The sequence below is a fragment of the Camarhynchus parvulus genome, chromosome 2 (genome assembly GCF_901933205.1).
Source record: "Camarhynchus parvulus chromosome 2, STF_HiC, whole genome shotgun sequence".
Classification (NCBI taxonomy): Eukaryota; Metazoa; Chordata; class Aves; order Passeriformes; family Thraupidae; genus Camarhynchus; species Camarhynchus parvulus.
This window is the reverse complement of record NC_044572.1, coordinates 128232445-128255120: the sequence shown is the minus strand read 5'-3', so window position 1 is coordinate 128255120 and position 22676 is coordinate 128232445. Positions and strand designations below refer to the sequence as shown.

The window sequence follows — 22676 nt, the reverse complement described above, 5'->3', positions numbered from 1 at the left end:
GCAGGGAGACCCAGGGCTGCTAAAGGACAGCAGCTATTTAGGAGCATGTGTAGCATCTGATTTCTCTGGTAAGAGAGAGAGCTGTGCTGCTGGGTTACCGGTATAGTTCAGAGAGACCAAGCTCAAACTACCAGCTCTGACTGACCCTCTTTTAGAGCAGACAAGGCACTGGGTCTTAACTACAGCTCACATTACTTTTCTTGCATAGGAGACAGTCAAACACCAAGAAGGGTGGTGAGAGCATTAAGTGGAAATATGAAAGTAGGACCACAGGAGAGAGGCTAACTGCATTTCTCATTTTCTGAGTATGCAGTGTGATCAAAGTTTGAAAATGCCTACTCCAGTAAGCTTTTTAAAATTTAAATACTTGAGTGCATAGGAAAAGCCTACAAGATAAGAATCAGAGACAAAGCATTTAACATCCCACACATTTTTACAAAGTAACAGCATTTTTTGCCTTAGATAATCCATTTTACATTCCTAATTATTTCTGCACTGTGTAAAATATGCCTGCATATAAAGTTTATGGTGGTTTTTGCATTAGATTAGACAAATACATACAAAAGATTTTTTTTATTAAAATGTCAAATGCAAAATTAGAGGTTGTAAAACACTTTAATTAAAAAGAACTATTTTAAACTGTGCACAAAATTATGTAAAAAAGACTTTTTTGCTATATCAAAGAACAAAAGAGATCAGACTTTGTAGGTTCAGGCTGAACAATTTTTGTCTTAAGAGCAGCTTAATACTTTATCAAGCAGAAACCCTCAAGGATTTGCACAATTTCAGCACCTGTGCTCTCAGTGAAGGGCTTAGTGGTCTGTGTGTGCATATCTGAAAATTGTGCATGAACTTTAAAACAGTAACAGATCCATCTGGTCACTTCCAGAATTCTGGTGGTTTTTCTCTTGAGCACAACTGGCTTGAGAAGCAGTAAAGCTGGAAGCATAATCAAAATCTCCATCTAGGCTTGCTGTGTTTGTTCAAAACATCAGAAAGGGTAGAGGGATCTGCATGAAAGAGTTGTGCAGGTCACTGAACACCATGATAAAAGCAAATATTAATTTCTTGATTTCCTAAATTAAAGATCTTTACAGAAGAACCAAAAGCTTTAGTTTTCACCTTATACACATACAGTTTTAATGACATTTTCTACTAAAGTTAAGAGTGCTGCACTAAGAGTATACCTGAATTTATTCACGATTACATGACCTTTTACCTTTGGAGGTGAAGCTTTAAAATAAAGTCCGACATGGCAATGCCATTCCTATGTCTCAGAGCCTGTTTCAGCCACTTCTACTTTCCTGTCTCTGGGCCAACACAGGCAACTAGCACTGCTGAGCTGTAAACTGGCTGAAAACCAAGACAAACCCCATGAGTTTTTTCCAGCTGGATCAGGAAGCTTCCTGATCTAGTCACTGGATGGCAACACAATAAATGGATGGGAAGTGATGTAGCACAGTTTAGGCCAGGAGCCCCCTAAGCAGCTAATTATGGCTCTGTCAATGCAGGGACAGGATTTAGCTTCATCAGTCTAGCCAAAGGCCAGCTTGTTAGACAACAAGCTGAGATGGTCACTTATACACATGCAAAAGTAGCACACTTGGAGCAGATGACAGTGAGGTGATGTTGCAGGTAAAGGTTTTGACCAAAAGTAGATTATACCCTGGGCTAAGCTGTCTGTGTCAAAAGCAGAAGAATTAGAAAAACCAGACAGTTTTGTTGCTATTTTTCAGAGGGAAAGCTGAAAAAAGGAATAGAGGAAAGAAAGGGGCATAAAAAATCTAATCACTTCTTTGACAACATTTTTTTTTTCAAAGACTAGAGATTACAGAAGCATTTTTTGCAAATACATTTCTATATCTTCCTCTGAGACTATGACAGAATAAGTCTCAGGGTCCATCAATACACTGCCTTGCAGTTCAACTTGCATTTTTCTGCACAAATGTTTTCTGGGTGAGTTCACCCTTTGACTGTTCCTATGCAGAAGATCAAGTAAACCAAACTTGAAAGGCTGAAGTGGCCTGATCAGAAAGCTCACAAAAGCAAGAGAGTAGCTGCTATTATACAAACTACTTCATTGCTGCAATTTTACATCAGTGTGAAACTTAGACATTGGATTCTGTAGTTACCTAAGAAAGTGGCTTATTCTGTCTAACCAACCCCTTATTTTAGTGCATTGCTAGGAGAGTAACATCATCTCCACATTTTGCTCCACAGAGAAAACTGTCTCTGAGGAGCTTCCTGCAGGTGCTCAGTACTGCTACTAAAGCTTAAAGTAGCATGCATTCAAAGCCCTGGGAAACATATAAAGCAGCAGCCCTTAAGATGACTGGAGTAGTTAAAATCCTTTAAATTATGGCTTTCATAGGGTTTTACATATTGCAGTGTGACATTCTGGACACGCAAAGTGTAGCCACCTTCTCAGGGCAGCAAATGACAAATTATGTTGAGTATAGTGGTTATCTGAATAAAACACTATGATACCCACACACCCTATCTCCTGGGGTTTGTTGTCCTTACCTTCACTAAGGAAGTCTAACTGCTGGGGCCTTTAAATACAAATCCATTCTTTGGACACTGTCCTGGCCGCATCATTTGTGTGTATAAGTCCATCCTCTGCTGCATACTACAAACACAAGTTGAGATAGAAGCAATCAGAAGCCAAACTAGTGCAGAAGAGAGTCAGCAGCTGGCTATGCAACCTTAAGCTTTCTTAAAGTGCTGGGCAGATATCGAAGTTCAGGCTGCAGAATTAGACATTCATAATGCTCCCACCACCATGGCATTAAGAGCAATTCAACAACAGAAACAACACTGGGGTAATCAGCTTTCCCTAACAGCACAACACATGGGTACACACAGGATCTTGTTGAAGACCACTGTCCCCAGAATCTGGCAGCCCTAACTGACTGACCTCAAGAGAATGTCTCCAGTGACAAACACCTCCTGCACAGCCACACATGCCCAAAGTCTCTGAAGGAAAAGTTAACACGCTCACTACTAAATAGATTTGTATAGAGCACTCACCCCTAAAGTTGTGCTAATACTGAAGGATGTCACTGGCTTCTCCTATTTACTCAATAGTTTTATGAACATAAAAAAAAATTAAGAACTCACTCCTCCAAGAGCTCATACTTGCTCAAAGCTACCTCAATAATTTTGCTTTATCTCCTGAGCATGGCATCAAGCACCTAACCATGTCCATTGCTATTTCAATGCTGTTCCTTAGACCTGGAATAACCTCTCCAAACCACACTAGAGAGATAGCTCTCAGATGACTTCCACTTCTGTGTTCCCAGCCCAAGACTATGAAAATATCATGAAAAAATTTCTACTGGGCTCTATCAGTCTTCCCTTTGTGTCCTTACATTGGTGTTTCAGTCCTTAGCTAAGCTGGTATTCATGAAGACTAAGTTTAGCCCAAAGGCTACTGGCCTAAGATGCTTTGTGGAGTCCTTCTCCCTCCACATGAGTCCTACAGTGAGTCCTAGCCTATATTGCACCTCCCTAAATTGCAGCTCAGCCTCTTGAGTGCCTCTGTAGCTTCCAAGTCCAATAGGCACATTTGCCCCCAAGCATATGTCCTCACTAGTTTTCAGTCTTGACCTCACTGAGTTACCATTATCTGCAAAGCCCTGAGTCATCTTTATGCAGCAGAGTATGGAAGGGAAGAGTTTCATCATAGCAGGTAACAAGCTAATCCAGCAGCCAAGCCATTCCTGGACACAATATATAGATGTTTATAGCCTCCCCACAGAGAAACCTCTTCAAGGTGTTTGAGGAAGTGAATGAAATTGACTGAGGTTTAACACTGCTGCTTCTGCAGGGAACAGCTGTCCATGCCTAGAAAGAAAGCTGCTTTTCCTGTTCCCACAGGAGCTGCTTATAATACTTGTTCATCCCCACAACTGTGTGTTCCTGGGTACCTTTGTGACAACATCTTCACTGGTGGTTCCACTAGATAGCAGAGATAGCCTGGTGCCAAGGACAACACTTGTAATCATTTTTGTCAAATTTGAGCCTATTGTCAGAAAAGACAGCTGTTGGAAGGTAAGACTTTATGCTGTAGAGAACCATCTTCATACAAACTTATCACAACACCTCCCACTAATAATTTCCTGCATGCCTTTTCTGTTACATTAGTAGTCATACAAATCCCTAAAAGACTACCACAGTCAATACACCTTTGTACTACTCAGATTCTCAAACATAATACCCAAGGGTCAGCTCATGACACTAATGAAGCCAAAAACAAGTCTTCCCCACCAGTGCACCACTCAGCTTTTGAACTTATAGCCATCACATGCTGTCTCCAACCTTTTTTTTTTATGTAGCTATACAGTAAGGATATGAATCCATGGCAGATATGCCCATCCAGTTTGGATGCAAGCTCCAGGTCAGTATCTGCCAAATACATCGGGGATGGAGCTCCCCACAGCTGCCAGCAAGGCAGCATTTGCTTCCATTTACTTATGTTTCATGGACTGTTTAGACACAGCATCTTTTGTGGTCAGTGGCAACTGCCAGATTTTAAAGGTTAGTGCCGCAAAGGGACAGGCTTGTCTTGTTTTAAAGCAATATTAATGCCACAATAATATAATTTATTCAGGAGTAATAAAGAAAAATCTTTTCTTATGCCCAAAATATTCGATCTGTAGATGTTGGAAATGTTGATATTCTTTTTCCAGTCTTTCATAGCCTTTCTCAAAGGCCAAGGGTGCTACCTGCTCTGACTCCCTAAGAGAAGATAACACATGGACTGCTCCCAGCCAATTCTATGTTCACCCAGTCTGAGGGGTGACAACCTCCCAGAGGAACAGCAGCAAGTGACTTAGAGTGGTCATGTCTCCAGATGGAAAAGAAGTCAACAGAAGACACATGAAAACAGTGAAAAGTGTCTAGGCAGGCATGCAAGACAAGTATTCCAGCCTATATTCTCTAATCAAACAAGCCTCAGGAACAAATACTTGCAGGTTTTACATCAGGCCAGACAGAATTTCTACAGTTGTTCTTAGAAGGTATATATCACTATATAATGATGCAGTGCAAGAACTTGAACTCTTTTTATATCCATTTAGTTCTTGAAATCAAATATGATATGAAGCATTTCCCAATGCAAACCTTTTTTCCTTATGAACTGATCCCTCTTGAATCTCATTAACAGGCAGATTGGATTTTTTCCAATCAGTATTTCTGAGGTTGCTGTATTCCCCAAAGAATCTCAAAATAAAACAATTAAGTTCAGAAATCAGTTTTGGATGCAAGAACAAGTTTTCACATGTTCTAAAGGTTGATATTGGCATTCAAGCAGCATTTATATACCTCAGGGGATCCCAAATATTCATCACTAAAATATTATGTGGAAACATTGAGGTTCACTGTCTCTCCTGATTTGCTAATGAGTTTTTCCATTATACATTTGCTTAACAGATACCAATATCCAGAAGGAAGCTGTGGTTTACATTACAAGTGGGTGTGAGTTGGGAGCAGTCAGCATACATAACCAAGCAGCTTTTTAGATCTCTGCCAAGTATCTTGCAGGTCCATCAAGAGAACCACAAACATACCCAGCACTATTTGCACATAGGAACAAATATGTGCATAGACACCATCTAGAGGTTTCAGCTCTCTCCCTGCAGATTTTCTATCCCTATTTTTCCTTTGACTTTTTTTATCTGTAGTCCTGAAAGTTTTTTTGTTTGTGAAGTATATTAACTATTGTCTGCTTTGTGACAGATACTGACAATATCCTTTCATCGAGCTGCTGATTAGCAGCTTCTATTAATTTCAGGACTGTAAGGCAGGTCCTGATTGCAAGTTAAGACTAACTTCATATAACTTACTCTAATACTCAGAGGAGCACTAGCAGTGAAAGAGAACTTGTCAGACTCATCAATTAGTGTTTCAAGATTGAGTTATATCCCCCCTTTTCGAGGCCTAGGAAGCTCAGCAGACCCAGAGCACCTCTGCAGCACCTCAAAGTGAGATCCTCTGACTGAAGCCAGCAGGAGGAATAGAAAAAGTAAAGGACACACATTACCAAGTAGCCTTCAGAAAAACTCAATTTGACAGATGATCCCAGACTTCAGTGAAGAGCAGATCATTTCAGAAACTGGTAGGGATTTTCAAATACTCCTTGGGCTGGTATGGGACATGATTATAATGTGCACATATACACAAGCATAATGTGTATGGTGTTAAAGCATAATGTCTGTAGTGTTCACTACCAGAAAGCAGCCCATGAGGAAATGCAGCTTCAGTATAAAGCTTTTTTAGAAGTGGTTCATACAAAAGTTAATAGTAAATTTTGTGGTATAATCACCAAAGTTGAAAGTTTTAAGATGGTACTTTGTTCACAAAAACTAACAAGATGTGTTACTAGCAAAAGTATTTACACAGTCTGTTCCAAGATTGGAATGTTTATCCACACTTAAAGAAAGAAAGGCTGCATAACTTGACAAATAGTAGAAGTAGGAACACTAAACCATCAGGTCACCTGTTAATCAAACAGAAACATTTAGATCCCTGTGACTATATAATCATGGAGGAATATTACAGATGGTATACTCCACAAGGCAGACTTTTAAAAAAAGTAATTTAAAAACCAAAAAGAGTAATAAAAAAATAAAAGTAATAAAAAAACCCAAAAAGCTTTCAGGTCCAAGAAGTCTTATTCCAAGATCAACCCAGCTCTATCCCTGGAAACATCCTCCTTCAAAAAAACCCTCCTTCCACCCATCCCTGGAAACAAAGCTCCTTCAATACAGATACCTTCCCCACATTTAACCAGTTAACCTGCTGCCCCCTCTGCCTGCTGAAATCAACTTCCCAGCTGGATAAGGCCATGGGAGCACAACAACAATAAGCAGAAGGTCTGCCACAGAAGACTGCAGCAGTCTGCCCTGGGTAGTGCTGGGACTTCCAATACACTCCTGTTAAGGCTGCTTCTGAGTAAAGTGAAGCACCCAGCAATGTACCTTGGTGCCATGAATAACCTGAGATCATTGCAAGTGTTTTAAAAAGCCACCTGTATGGATGACACACATGCCTTCAGGCACAACAGGCAGATCTTCTCTCCCACCATTGAACTGTGTTATAAATAGACAAAAGGAAAAACTATACTCATACTGATCTCTGCAGCAAGGTTGCACAATGTTGCTGTAATAATTAATCCCCCATACAAATCCAATTGTTTTACTAGTTAACACAGGAACAGTCAGAAGATGACAATAAGAGCTGGTACCTGAAAATCAAGTCATTGAGTATATTAAGGAAGCAAAAGGAAGAAGTCCCCACCAGTCTCCATGGCAGCATTTTGTGTGGTGGGCTGAGTAAAAACTTGGACACTGCTACCAGCAACAACATTTTAACAGATGTACCAGCCTTGAAGAAAGGTGGGGTTTGTTTGGTTTGGTTTTTTAATTTAAATATTTTTGCTGTCCTGATATCCAGATAGCTGTTGATCAGAGCATTACTGTTCTGCTGCTTTCACACGCCATGGCAGTTTTACTAATTAAAACCTACAAATGAAGGGATAATGACAGCCTATGGAGGCATACAACAATTAGTCTTTCCTGCTAATACACTCCTCCTCCAATGAAATATGGTAGTAGTTAAAGGCATCCCTGCTGTTCTAATCCTTGGCAAGCTACATTTATTTTGAACGTGAATAATTAAATGTCCCCCCAAACAATCATTCTGGTGACAAATTTGTGACATTAACTAAAGAGTTAAGGTTATTTTGACAAATTCATGATGGAGAGGAGCTCAATGGAACAAGGACAGGTAATGAAGAGTCCGAAATTCAGACAGTTTAAAATATTTGAACTCCATTTACTGGACAGCAACTAAAAGCCACCAATAATCTTTTATATTCAGTGAGCCCATCACTGCAGATGCAATCCAAGCTGACATACTTAGCATAAAAATAATAATAAAAACAAAATCACAAGAGTTTAAGAGATGTGGTCCAGAGTGTTGATGTGATGCTGTGAGTACAACTAAAAGAGGTTTTGTTTCTCGCTGCTGCTGTTCTCCATCTGTGACAGAGCTCCCAGGCTAAATACACATATGGTTGTTTCCTAACCCAGTTCTGTCAAGTGATGCTGGTTAGCCAGACACAGAGATATGTAAACAAAGCTGCTGGCAGCAGCTCTGAACGGTATCGCCCACTTGTTCCTAGGTTTGCCAGTTTTGAATTCCCTGTAACTTAATTGTGCTTCAATAGGAATCTGAGCAATAAGCAAGGTTACAAAAGACTCACTGGTTTCCCTTGCTGATCATTATGGAGAATCTGATTCACCACAGAGAACAAGTAAGACTTTTTTTAAACCTTGATTATTGCTCAGATTGGTAATTTTACTTTTACACATACATCTGCATGTATGCATACATAAATATTAGTGCTATATGTACGTTGCATATGTATATACTTCTACAAGGTTATAATGTATATACTCCTACAAGGTATAATGAGAACACCCATACCTTATCCAGAGCAAGGAGCAGACATGAGAACACTAAGACATTACCCTGTATTTCCCTGTGCAGCAAGTGTCAGAATCATACCTTTATCACATAAAAAGGCCTTTTAACTCAAACCACTCCAATGGAGAGAACTGTACACACTGGCCCAACAGAGAGATAACCCCAGCTTAGCCACTATTAGACAAACACACTGGAACAGACCCACACTCTTAGGCAGTACCTGTATCTCTCAAGACAAATCCCACAAAGGTGTGAACAAACAAATTTACCTACCCACCTTGGTTCAACAGCACAAGAATTTACCATAGGGGTCAGAACACAAGAACGCTCTTCCACTTATTTTGAGTTCAAGGACTTCCCGAGCCAGGTGTGGTTTCTGTGTATTCACTAACTCACAATGAATTTCCTGCCATGGAATTTATCCAGTTTGTTTGAACCTACACCAGGTTTCAGTTTCCATATCATATTTTGGCTATGAATCCTACAATTAAGAATCTCCTCTTTCCACTATGCTATTTGAAATACTTTTTTTAAAAGTAAAAAGCATAAATGTATTACTATATGTATGGATTTTGACAGATGCTTTTGAGGCTTTGAAGGCACTACTTAAAAGTGATAAAAACGGCATCAGAACTTAATACAATAAGATTCAACTTTGTTTTAAAACTGTTTACCCTGTAGCAATAGCTTTCAAGTTTGTATACAGTAAAAGTTTCTATAGGATGTGTTAGCAGTTGCCAAGTAATGCAGTTATTTCCAGTGTACCTACAGCACCTAGTACACCTAGGATTAGATAAAGAAAACCTCCTCCTTCCCATGGATCCTATTGTTCTTTCTTAAAAGCTTGGGACTAGGCAGAGAACAAGACCACTGATTTGCTGTCAGAACATGTTGCCAGACATAATTACAAGCTGAAGAATGATATCAAAGACTGACAGATCCTGAATAACTTGCTCTCCCCTCCTTTTCATTAGGAGTTCACTAAAGCTATTTTAATAGCTTAGAAGGCATCAGTTTCTTTACACCACTGGTTTCATCACTAAAGCTGTAAGAGCATTAAGACAAATCTGAGAGTTTCAGGATATCTGATAGGTACTGAAAACCAAATCAATATCTCCCACCTTTCCACCATTTAAGTTGATTTCTGTGCAGAAAATGGAGTTGGACCATTATAAAGCAGCTTGACCTTGCAAAACACAAGTTGTAGAAGCTTTTGGCAGCAGCTCAAAGAAGTTTCCTTATTTCCATAAATATTCACCAGGTAGATTTATGAACCATTGTCTGATCATTACCTACCAGCTCTACACTACTTTTCCTGGATGTGCTTTTAAATGGAACACTTAGTACAGAGGATACCCCATTCTTTCCTGCAGCACATACTTAATTTTTGACTTAAACTCCAGAACCAGAAAGCTACATTTAGGAGAGTTCTGATTGCCACTTCAAATTTTTTTGCATCCTGGACAAAGCACAGGAACTTGCCTGAAAAGCAGTAAGTGTTAAAGAAAAACAACAACAACAAAATAAAAGAGAAACAAACAAACAAAACCAAACCAAAACCCAAAAAAAACCCAAGTCAAAAATATCCTCTACAAAGAATCACTACATCAGTTGGGGTATCTACAAATTGTCTGTAGATCAAACATTCTGGATGGAAAAGCAATACATAAATACTGAATCTCACAACAAAAAAGCCAACTTGAGTCCAGAAATTTTTCCTTATTTTCTTCACTTGTAATTGGCAGAGAAGTTATGTAATAATGGTTTCCTAAAAACAGTGAACAACTGCCAGTTAGACAAGAACACAAAAAGGATATTTTGGGGCTTGGGGTTGATTGGTCTGTGACCAACATCCATGCCCACAGCCCAAGCAGCCAGTGACAAGACTCATGTGGGAACTCCCAGTGAGAAATGACTAGGGCCTGACATTTAGCCTGCAGGGGCCAGTCTATTCTTACCTTAAGAAGTGTGTCAGTAACCACAGACTATTACTGCTACTATGTTTTCATGAAATATAGAACTGTTATTGAGAACCTTGTTTTATATTGCCAGTGCAAGTTTGGAATTTTATTTTTCTTAATCTTACATTAACAAGGCTGAGTTTGGTAATATCATAACCATAAAACAGATATTGAAGGCATTATAGAAAGTAACTCATGAATGAAGGAAACATTTTAATAAAAAACCACAGCAGTCATTTCACAGACATATAGGTAAAGTAATAAGAAAACCTTTGTTATCTTACAGGTATTGAAGTGCTCATATTGCTTAACAGCTTCCTAAGTAGCTATTTGGTCCCTGCTGCAGAGATAAAAAACTTGAGTTGTTTAGCAGATTTCCTAACAGAGAAATGGTTTATGGCTTAAAGGGAACATGGCTCCTTCCAAGGCCTCATGACTGCAGAGGGCAACAGATATCCAGAGATTTTGTTCTGTAGCAGGTAGCTAATACATCCAGAAGAACCAAAAGCCCTTCATGAGAGGTGTTGATGAGGACAGGAAGAACACATGCCTCTCTATATGCTTTACATGTGCATTCAATACAATATGTAGTCATAGAAGTAAACAGTTTTCATCGTAAAGGTCAAAAGTTACTTTGTTACAAACACAAAGAGGCAGTATTTCAGAAGTTGCTAAGGCAGACCCCAGTCCACGCATTCTAAAGAGGGGCCAAGGGCTTCTTTATGGACATGGGAAAGAGTACTGTACATGTCAATTTCCCACTGAGGCCATAACAAAGTGAACTAGTAAGTTTGAGAGGAATGTTAGGTGAAACAAAAATAATAAAAATTATCCCACTTAAATGTGTGTACTAGGTTAAAAAAAAACAACCAACCAACCAAACACACTAACCAGCCTCCCTGCTCCCCAAACGCTGCTACCTGCAATATCCTAAAACTTGGAAAATCCCTAGTTATCCTGAAATTGTTTCCCTGAACAAGATACCAAACAAGCTGTTCTTGGTATCACAAGTCCTTAGCAGAGCAGACAAAGTTGTTTTGTGAGTTTTGTGCATTTGCTGGGGACAATAAAAAAAAAAAAAAAGACTTCTTGGTTGCTGCTTGGTTTCTCCTCTGCTTTACCTGGGGTAATAAGCTGTGTAGTTCATGAAGAGCTGAGCCCCAGCAGGGTAGTAGGCTGTGGAGGGCTGGAGTGTTCGTGGGTTCAGAAGCATGGATGGCTGATACAGAGCAGCTTCTGTTGGCACAACTGCAGCAGGAGCCGGAAAGGAGTAAGCAGGGGGTGAAAGGCCTACAGGGAGCAAATGGAAAATGGATTAGGACTTCTAAAATTCCATAGCTAATAGATACACACACAACTCCACAGTACATCAGGAACCTTCACAATCTTCTCATCCTTGTTTACCACAGAAAATAAATACGAGCTACCAATGCGAGTGTGACTACAAAGTGTTACACCCAGCTTCCAGTCTACAGAAAAGTCAAAAATACACAAAAAATCACCTCTTGCTCTGGGAATAGGGTCCCTTTCTGATACATAGGTCAGTTTTGCTTGTCTAGGCTCAGATTTTAATGAAGTCTGCATTCAAGAACTACAAGACTTCTGCACAGTAAGTGTCTGTGACAAAGACCTGTTTAACATTCAACAGAACAGAGAAGACTTTCATCCTGGTACTGCTTATCCCTTAATTAATCAAGAGCAGAGTGAGAAAAAGCATGGTTTTGCAACTTGAACTGCTACCACTAAATTAAAAAAAAAAAAACCACAACCAAAAATGTACTTTGTGCTGTTTCAACAAGATATTAGGCCCTAAATGAATTCTCACTGATGAGAGTTCACCCTCCTCCTTTGCTTAACTCTTCTCCTCCCCATTGCCATAGAAGTGAACATAAAAGCTTTAGATAAAGTAAGCCTTTAATTTTACTATTCAGAGTTACAGCCAGCATCTCACTGCATTGTAAAATGTGGAATGACAGGGCCAAAAGGCCTTATCTGAGGAATACATCACAGGCATTTGTAATTGGAAATGGGAACATTGACCTGTGTGTTTCCAAAAGTTTGTGACTCTCTGCCCAAGAACCTGTCCTAGGAACTCTCAGATTCCAACCCATCTGGAACAGCCATCACACACAGGACTACCTACTGCTGACCCCTGCTCAAGATACTTTTGTTGAAAGAAAAAAAAACTCTCCCAAGGATTAGCTGAAGGTCTACTCGCACTCAAAAGAAACCACCCCAAAAAAGTTGGCTGCTGTATTGGCAGCTCTGACTAGCATGTAGAAGACTTTTCTTAAAAGATCTACAGCCAAACAAAACACTGCTTGCATACAGAGACACAGAGAAAGCTACTACTTGACTACCTTGCCATTTATGATTTTGGAAACAAAGTATTATTTTTCCCATAGGCTCAGATTTATGTGGCACAGATGCTTAGCAAGTTAGCCCTTAAGCTCCTGAAGTACTTGCCCCAAAAGTTTGCGTAGAAGTCAGTGCTCACCCTAGTAGCTCTGACAATCAAAATTTAAAAGGAAATACAGATTCTGCAATTCTCTGAGGCAGAAGCCATGTGTATTTCACTCCCACAAAGCCAATCTCCATTTCATATGAACAGCAAAAAGCAAAGGAAGAGTTCAGTCAACTGCAGTTCAAAAGGCAGAACACACAATTAAGTCTCAAAGGGGAGCATTACCTGTGGTTTCTCAAATTAAGTTTTGGAAATGAAAAGGGAAGGTCTCTTACTTGACCTTGCTTGACCAATGCTCACAATGACAAAAAAATATAAGTACAGGTCAGTTAAAATACAAAACAGTTCTTTAAGGTCTAGGCAGGGCTTAGAAATTACTTTTCAGAATCATCACTCACCCCAACCAATTAAAGTTTCAGGGAGGGGAGGGAAAATTTGCCACTAGAAAAGCAAAAGTAGTTCTTCAGTCATAATAATTTACAACCAAAGGGAAAAATAATGATTGCAAGCTGGTGATGATTTAAGACAAAAGGCCTTATTTTAACACCCCCATCTCATAATGCTACCCAAGAACCAGGACAAGAGTCAGCAAAGCAGCTCCAATACCTACCCACACACAGTGTAGAGCAGAGTGGCAAGACCCAAGCAAAACTTACATGGTAACTTACATGGTGGCGGGGACAAGCCATTTCGATTTAAAGTGCCCCCCATTAATACAAAGTTCATCTCTTCAGCAGAACATTGAAAGACTTCAACATATCTGTCCTTCATAGTCTTTTTATGACACTTCTGTGCAGCCAGGAAAGCTCGATCTGCAGACTTCATCTGAATGAAAGCATCTCCCGATGGACGTCCCTACAAACAAGGCAGACAAAAAAGAAATGTTTCTGTAGGTTCCATGAAGGAGCAGAATAGCAATAATTTGTGCTATTATAAGTCTTTTCAGTCATAAATATATTAATCTCCAAAGTCAAGTACAGCCAGTCAAGCTGAGCACTCATCAGCATGTTTAAGCTTTCCTCTCTAAAGTTTTTCCCACTTGTGATAACTTGATTGTATTTATTCACCTGTTTTGATTAAGCTACATTGTAACTTGTTACATCTATATCTAAAAAAAAAAAAAGACACCTATGGGAGAGACTGTAATTCAATAGTACTTTGGTGCTTTGAGACCTGCTCTTACAAATTTACTATGAATGCAGAATTGGAAGATCTAGTCCCCATTTATTACCTGTGATTTTTAATATTCATTATAACAGTGCTCATTGCTAAACAATTTGTTTTAAATTTTATTTTCTGAAGACCAACATAGGCTCAGATGCTTTAGTAGAGTACTAACTAGCCTAACATTTGGTACGAGCTTGCAGAGAGGAAAAAAAACATCTTTATTTGTGTAATTGAGTGGGATATACCACTGGGAGGAGTTACTTTAGCCACATGCAGCTGCTGATTTGAAGTAGCCAAAACTAGACAGAAATCTGAAGCTGGCTCTAACTCAAGTTCTGGGCCAGTCCTTCTGGTTTTGAAGGACACAACAACATTATCAGTATCCTTTACACTGTCGTTTATGATTAGAGGATTGAAACCTGGGAACTTTGAGAAAGATAAAAATCTAGTAGTCAGGCAAAAGCAGTATTTGGGGAGAAAAAAAAAAGTCTGATAGCTTTGGGCAGGGCAAAGGTAGCAGACAGCCCTTAGGGTTATATGCATACACCAATTTCTTCATCCAGGCTCTTTCATTAGTGCTGTCAAGGGCTGATACTAAAGCACAAGTAATGATTTACAGTAGTATTTGCACTTTTCTTAGTCTCTCCGAGCACTACACATTCGTTACAGTTTTTTAGCCTTGTCTAGGTCAAGTTTCCACAGACACAGGAACGTCTTTAGATAGACAAGTACTGAAATAACTACAGTCTCTTCTCCATCCCCATATTCCTGAAACACAGAAGTCCTACTTGGGTCCAGGAAGTATTTATTAGTTTTGATTGACATTCAGCCTAAGCTAAAACAATTTTGGAACCATAATTTTTATACAGTTTTTTAATCAGCTTGTTCCATTGAACCACTCAGAGCATCTCCATGGAGTTAAAGGATTCCTCCCCCTGAAGTCACAAGAATAGAAAGATAAAGATCACAAGAATGCACAATCCTTTGTCTAAAAGGTTTTCATAGAAATTGCTTCCATAAAACAATGGCTAAGATGTGATACTTTATACAGATCAATGAGCTGTTAATCTTGGTGCTTAGCTGTGACTGTTTAAAGAAAGCAAGAACATAGGAAACCTTCTGACTTTTGACATGGGAATTCCTGTCTCTAGAAGGCTGCAGTCACATTTGTTCTCAAATATACTTGTGGCACATTGTTCAGCAAGGCAGGGACAAACCACTCCTTTGAGAGCTAACATTGCCCACACTTGTGTTTTGATGGCACTTCTCACCAGGTACAAGAGGAATCATGCACACTGTTGAGCAAGACTCTTCACCTCAAGCCTCCCACAGCTCAGGATCATGGCTGCTATTCTGGGAGCACCAACCCCTCCAAGACTGGCTTAGCTTTCAGCACATGGGTCTGTCTCAGTGAAAGAAACCACTCTACAGCAAATGCAGCAGTCTGCACAGCAGGGTTCAAGTCATCTATTGCCAGCACACTTTAAGAGGAGAGCAGGAGGCACATTAATACAATTACTGCTAGTCCCAAAGGTGCTTCCCTATGGATATCATCATCAGGACTATATTCACACATACAAGCATTGGCAGAGTGGCTAGAAACACCTTGCCTACCAACCTGGTGATTTAGTACCATGTGAACTCCATGGGTCCGAATATCTGTAGAAAACTCTCCCAGGAACTCCAGAATCTCCTCTATAGTAGCAGCATAGGGAAGACCACGCAAACGTATGCAGTCTCTGATGTTGGTGGGAGGCACAAATTGTTGAGGTAATACTGGAAGAATTGGAGGTGTTGGGAGAGGAATGAGAGGTGTGGAAGAGTACCTGTTCAGCACCTGTGCAAAACAAAACAAGATTACAGAAGCCTCCTTACTTCAACCTAGAAGGAGTAAACACAACCCCAATGCCACCTGTTTTCACTCTGGGCAGTATTTTAAGATACAAACGAGCTAGATACAAATATTAACTGCAAAATATCTGATTTCTAAGCACTGTGTTGTGGTTTAAGCTCAGAATCTAGCAGACTTCTATAGTCATTCTATGATAAATAGTCATGCTATTGTTTTAAAAAATGTTTGGGTTCTTTTTTTCTTTAAAACAGTTTTGTTTTGGGAAATTTACTTGAACAGGTAATGCAAGTCTCAAGAGAGATCTTAGAACATGAAACCTGTACATCTACAGCATTTTTATTGTGCAACTATCCTAAAACATTCTACCATCTACAGAGTCACGATGACACTTCTACCCAAAAATATCTCCTCTGCAAACCTTTAGGAGAGTTTGGGAACTAGAAGCACTTTTCTAACTGTGTCACACATCCCTAACTGTGCCTGCCATAGTCCATTCAAGAAACATTAGGAGCATTACCAAGCCACAGTACCCATGACATTTACACTTTGAGATTTTTTGTTAATAATTTTAACAGCAAAAACCCTGTCTGGTGAAAAGTTGCCTGAATATTCAATCACTACTCCTGAATTCTCTCTGAGGAAGATTAATATTTATTTGCATTTATACAGCTATCAGAAGGTTTTACTAAACAAAAACATATGAGAGTACTTGAGAAAAATGCAATGACAAGTGAGCACTGTGGCTCTGCCTTCTAATCACTAATGTCATCTTTTAAACAAAGCACTGAAATCTCTACATATTAGGGAGAACAGAGCCGCATAATTTCTTGGATGCAATGATGTGACTACAATTTGCATCACAGATACCTTTTAGAGTCATGTCTAGAAGTTATCTACCTCTGCTGAAGCTCTGCAAATATTTTTGAAGTCTTAAACAGTCCGCTCAGCTCTCCTTCCTTTCCCTGACAGCTTAGCTGCAATTAATGGTCCACCAAGCCCTGTTAATCCAGACTCATCACTGTGAAACTCCTACCACCCTCTGCCAGGTAGCCTGTGCTTGTAGAAGAAGGCAGAGATCAGCCCTTAAAGACAACTTGTAGAATTCTTCAGATACATTACACTGGAGAGGACCACTATATCAAAAGGCTTGGCTTTTTGTGTCACTGACTAAAGATAAACCTTTTAGCTCAAGATTTGTTGCTAAACACTTCTGAATAGATAATCATTGGATTTAGTCAAATTCAGAATATATAGTGTAAAGCAGAAGACCCACATCCACATTTTTCAAAGCTATTGGAAGCCAAAATCCCAAAGGTTTGTATATGATTGAGAACATCCCTATACCATAAGATCTTACATTTCAAGAGAGCAAAGTCACAGAGAAATTCAGAAAATACTCATTCCAGCAAGAGTCAAGAGTGAGAAAAGGTAAAAGAAGCTTTCAAGTCAAGGCCCAGCATTATTTGCTTCCTCTACTGCCAGCATAGAAGTTTGGACTACAAAAAGCCAACATTTGAAAGGTTTGCACCTACCTGCTGAACTTCTGCTGCAGTGCTCCGGAAGAGTTCAATGTACCTTTTCCCCAGCAAATCCTTGTGCTTTTTCAGTGCATTTTGTGCATATTCCTCACAAGCAAACAAGACAAAGGCATCTCCTGTTGGCCTGCTGTCAGGGTAAGTGACAAACAGGACTCCCTCCTTTCCTCCTGTTACAGGGCAGTGCTGGCCAAAGAAAGTCAGCACCTCTTCTGTTGTTACATTGAAAGGAAGACCTCGCATCCTGACAATCACTTGGTTTTCTTTTGACAAGAACTGTGCAACCTCACTGGAAGTACCTTTAACAAGAAAAAGTACAGAAGCACTTCAGTCTAGTGTATAAAAATCATGTTATCCCATCATTTAGAAGAGATTGATCTTTATTCGAAGGAAAAATAGGAAGTACTTGCAACATTCAAAGTTCAAGGAAAGCACAGTCTGTCAATCTCTTGTGTGAGCAGGACCTGCGCTATTGTTCCCTTTGTCTAACTGTGGAATACCTCTGGCATGCTCTGGAGCCATAATATATGGCAACCAAGTGCCCAGATCATTGTCCTGGGAAAGAAAGCTGGAAGAGCAGGTTGAAAACAGCTCAGGGATTTCATCCTATCCCAAGAGAACTGTCAAAGTCTGACAATTCTACTTTCAGTACCTTCCGAAGACCAATGATGCTAATGACACAACCTTATTCAAAGGCAGCTGCTAACCAAATTCATATCTTAATACAGTCCTTTCACTTCCTGCTCTCTCATTCTGCAAAGTTTGGTTGTACCAGACACACCATCCTTCACGAATGGCACTGTGCAATGGCTTTCCTTTGAATGGCACAACTACTTCCAAACCTATCAGTTAGCTAGGGAGTTGACAGCTTAACAGCATCTCCCACTCTGAAGCCTCAACCTCAGATCTCCAGTTAGTCATTTACAAACCTCAGCCCAAATCTCAGTCAGGAAGCAAAGAGGAACTTAAAGTAGTATTGCAGATAAAACAGTTTATTGGCTCTTAATTCAAATTTTGTATGCTTACAGACAAAGGGGAAGAAAAAGAGATTAGGAGAGAGTTTGAAGAGCAAATTTTGCAGCCTCTCAATTATCAGCAAATATTTCAAGATTCTTCTTAAATAAGTATCTCCCCTAAACCCTCCCCATTAAGTCTGAGGCAAAGATTTGATTTGAAGAAAATCAGTTCCCTAAATCCCTTGTATTTACACTGTGATATCTGTTTGTTCTTACATGCAAGCCTCCACAGCAACAGCAGTTACCTTGTTTTGAAAAACTACTCTGGTTTCATTTTTTCAGCAATCAATAGCATTTAGATTCCCACTATCATGAAGATGACCTAACAAATTAAGTTCATATACAAGATCACTTTGCCCAATCAAATCCTGATTGACAGGCTGCTTGAAAATGGCAAGAATGTGGAAGAGAGGCAGACAGATAAATCAGGGATCATCTTGGACTGCTGCTAGCAGAATACATAATAATCAATACACCAGCCAACTTTTTGTTCAAAGACAAAAAAATGCAACAACAAAAATGCTCCACATTCAACAGGAGCATTCTGCAGCCAAAAGTTAGAGATGCTGATGGAACAAAGCATCCCTTTTCATTCCCTAAAAATTACCTCCTGCAATTTTAAGGAAGTCTTCACCTGTTGCCTTGTATACCTAAAGGAAAAAAAAAAAGAACATGTGATTGGCATGTAATTTGCAATCATTTCAAGAAGAGGATTTCAAAGCCCACCATGTCACCCACCTCTATGTATCGATTCCCCATGTGATGCTTGTGCCTTTGTAGTGCTAGATCTCTGTGCTCTTCGCTCACGAACCTCACAAGAGCCTCCCCATTCCTCCTACCTTGGGCATTGAGACAGAGTGCAGCACCTCCTCTGCAAGATTTAAATCAAGAGATGAAACTCCATGACCTATGCAGCTGAAGAGCCACAGAGGTACAAGCAAATTCTTCACTACTAACTTGGCAATATTTAGACCTTTGAAGAACCTCGCTATGTCCTGGTCAGATGACTGCCATGGCAATCCTCTTGCTCGGATAACAGCATTGTCATCCACAAGTTCCATCTTGCTGCTGCAGGCACAGAAAGAAGTGGTAATGCAGAGACATCTACCATACACCAAACTGTCTGCTTGTCATTCATACTCCAGGAACAGGCTTCTGTCCCTGCTCCATATCTGCTGGATAGCAATGCCAAGGCAGTGAGGCCCAAGTGCCACCAACAATTGAAAGCCACTGTACAAGTCTCTCCAAGGGACAGTTTGCTTTGTTAAGTTGCCCCTTTCCAAGTTCCCCTTTCATGTTTTACCACATTTACTCTTTGAGCTGTCAATCTCTTCAATCATATTCCCAGTTAATTTCCCTTTCCTGACATCATTTGCACTTCTCCATTATCTGAAGAGGGTTACTGGTATAAAAATCAAGTACCTGCAGTTCCAATCTAGCTAGGTAGATATTGAAGCAGAACAACTAGATATAACAGAGATTAGTGCTTATTATTTCTACTGTGACAGTGTATTAGAACCAGTCACAAGCCAAGACCAAATCTGTTCAGGGCTGTACTCAGCACACAGAGAACTCTGGCCTGAAGAGTCAAGCCTTAACATTGCTGGTTGGGGCCATTACTGTGCTACTAGAGACTAACAGCTAAAGAGTACATTGGCTGTTTAGCATGGGAATAGCTTAGCCACAGAAGGCCAGGTTTAATTGGTCATTATTACAGTCCTTGTTGTTCCCTTATTTCTTGAAAGTATCAAGTTCAACAAAATCTCACAGCTACCCAAGCCTGCCTTTCTGGTTATCACAGGAACAGCTTTTTTGCACGAAAGAGCTTAAGTGATTGGTTAAGTAGATGAAGTGTTTCAGTAGCAGAGGACTCTCACATACAAAAGGGCTGTGGTATACCTGGTGGGTCATGTTTCTTACTCACATTAATTTCTCAGGTGGCCTTTCTGTAGATGTCTGTCTCAAACTGTTCCCCCTTGCCTCTTAGTTCTGTACTTCTCATTATCTCAAATAAAATGTGAACCTTCCACTTCATCCCAGAATTTTGTTAGTGGAAAGGAAAAAGCTTAGAACAAGGCTGAACATAGCTTCTGAGCTAATCTCTCTGGATACTGTCTACCAAAGTTGCATTTTTTCTTACTTTTTTGACTCAAAAGTATAAGCATCATCTACCATTATGACAGATCCTTAATCTGAAAGAGGGAAGTGTTTGTGTAAAATGGGAATATAAATAAGGTCAGTTTAACACTAGTAGCTTGTGATATTGCAGAGAAATCATTGAGAAAACCACTGAGAAAAATCTGTATTTACACATAGAAAAAAGGCAGTTACACTAAAAAAAATGCCCATAACCAACTACCCAAGCAACAAAGCAGGCAACAAAAGTAGATAAAGCTTTATGTTTAAAACATATTTGGAAATAAGAATCACCATAGATTAAACAACTGAGTGGTAACACAGCATTCCTGGCACAATATCTTTATGAAAGTGTTTCTTCCCTATTAAAAAAATTCTGTATATGCAGTACCTGTGTAGTAAATTGCAGGAAGAGTGCAATAGTTAGTAACTAATAGGGTTATTTCTGAAACACTGCTTATTCTTTGTTAATAGCACAACACACTTAGTACCCATTACAAGCACTTATTAGCAGAACACAGAACTCTCAGCAGCTAACAGGCAACACTGAAGCCTAACAAGAAAACAGGTTTGCATCTGATCATAGATTGCCTGTTCCCTTTCCCACTTGAAGGATCTAATCAATTCCCATAGCAGTGGGAAGGTAAATAAATATAATGGTAACAGCTATCAGCAAATTAGGAAGAGAGAAGTACAGCTGATCTAAACAGTAACCTTAAAAAAGTGGTGGGGGTTGAAACGTGCAACAAGAAGAGGGAGGAAGTACTTACCAAGGCCCACTTTCAAATTTGTAGTTCACCCTTTCTGGATCTGAAAATCTGTGATCTATGAAATAGAGCACAAGTTATTTCCTATTTTGTCAATGTACAGGACAGGCAGCAAAACCAAAGGAACAAAGAAAACTCATTCATCATCATCACTTACTGTATGGTTCAGATATTAATGTTAAAATAATATTCCCCATATCTTCAACTTGAGAGGCTCCATAGGGAAATGCTGGACTGCTCTTGTCAAGATTTAAATCTTTTTGCTGGAGTTAAGTCAATCATCACCAAACAGATTTCTAATTGGTTTCCTGCTAGAGCAACACACTTTCATGTTGTCCTTGTACGTTGCTTCTTAGGGGAAGATTTAATCCATCTTCCTTCTGGGATACATTGGCTGTTCTGCCTTGGCCACTAGTTACTGCAACCTGTGGGAGTGCAAGGTCACTACGGAAAGCATCTGGGGACAGGAGGCCCCATAATAAGGACATGTATTTAAAATGTATGTTTGACAGATACACTGATGCATGTGGAAGAGACTGGAGCCCTGTGCTCTTTAATTAACATCCTCTTTAATCTTCAGGGGAAGATTTGGGGCAGGAGAAGCAGCAAACAATCAACTAAAAGCTCCAGAAATGGAGGGATATACCACATGCTTTTTGACCAGGTAAATCCAAAAGCAGAGCAAGTATCTTACCACTTCAACAAAATTCATAAGTGACACCTTGTCCAAACCTTGCCTATTAGAAGTTATAACCCAAGTTTTGTGCTGTTGCACAGAAGCATTTTGAGAATCAGGTTAGAGTCACCAGTCATGTGTTTTGCCAAGAGGTAAAACAGAGCCCCACAACCCATAGCTTCAGTCCAAAGGATTTTGGAAATGACTCCAAGAGAGAGCAGGAAGCATCCTGTCCCAGGAAGGCCTTAAAAAGACTTTTTTTTCAGACAACTGTAAACAGTTTACTATGGTATCTCCTGTTTTCCATTATATTTGCCCCTCTCCAACACCAAGCCACAGGACTGCAAGATTATTTGCAATTCTACTCCATTATTCATTAAGCAATTTTTAAAAAGGTCTTTTTCACTCTTTTTCTTTGAGGACTGAAGGGTAAAAAATGTAATCAAGAACAGAACAAAAATAAGGAAATCTGGGAATAAGTGTTGCACTTTTTACTCCCTTTATCAGTTTGCATCAAGACTTCAGAACAAAAATGAGTTTCTTAAACAAGATCCATCCTGACATGGAGGTACAATAACACAACACACTGAAAGCAGCCAAGGGGGCCAATTA

General features: G+C 39.6%; 1 protein-coding gene across 5 annotated transcripts in view; it reads right to left on the bottom strand.

Annotated features, from left to right (window-relative positions):
• Window positions 1-650: 650 nt before the first annotated feature.
• ESRP1 (epithelial splicing regulatory protein 1) overlaps window positions 651-22676 on the bottom strand; it is a 32317-nt gene continuing 10291 nt past the window's right edge. For 2 of the 5 annotated variants that reach the window (XM_030971111.1, XM_030971115.1), the window contains exons 5-14: window positions 21546-21644; window positions 21392-21446; window positions 19443-19553; window positions 19224-19356; window positions 19093-19135; window positions 17467-17768; window positions 15701-15919; window positions 13572-13770; window positions 11573-11741; window positions 651-1010 (exon numbers count right to left, since the gene is read on the bottom strand). In XM_030971111.1, the coding sequence (XP_030826971.1) occupies window positions 992-1010; window positions 11573-11741; window positions 13572-13770; window positions 15701-15919; window positions 17467-17768; window positions 19093-19135; window positions 19224-19356; window positions 19443-19553; window positions 21392-21446; window positions 21546-21644 (1349 nt within the window). In that variant the 3' untranslated portion in view covers window positions 651-991. Of the gene's footprint in view, window positions 1011-2538; window positions 2630-10168; window positions 11742-13571; window positions 13771-15700; window positions 15920-17466; window positions 17769-19092; window positions 19136-19223; window positions 19357-19442; window positions 19554-21391; window positions 21447-21545; window positions 21645-22676 lie in introns of those variants that run through there. The other 3 variants (XM_030971112.1, XM_030971116.1, XM_030971114.1) reach the window with 3 other exon arrangements.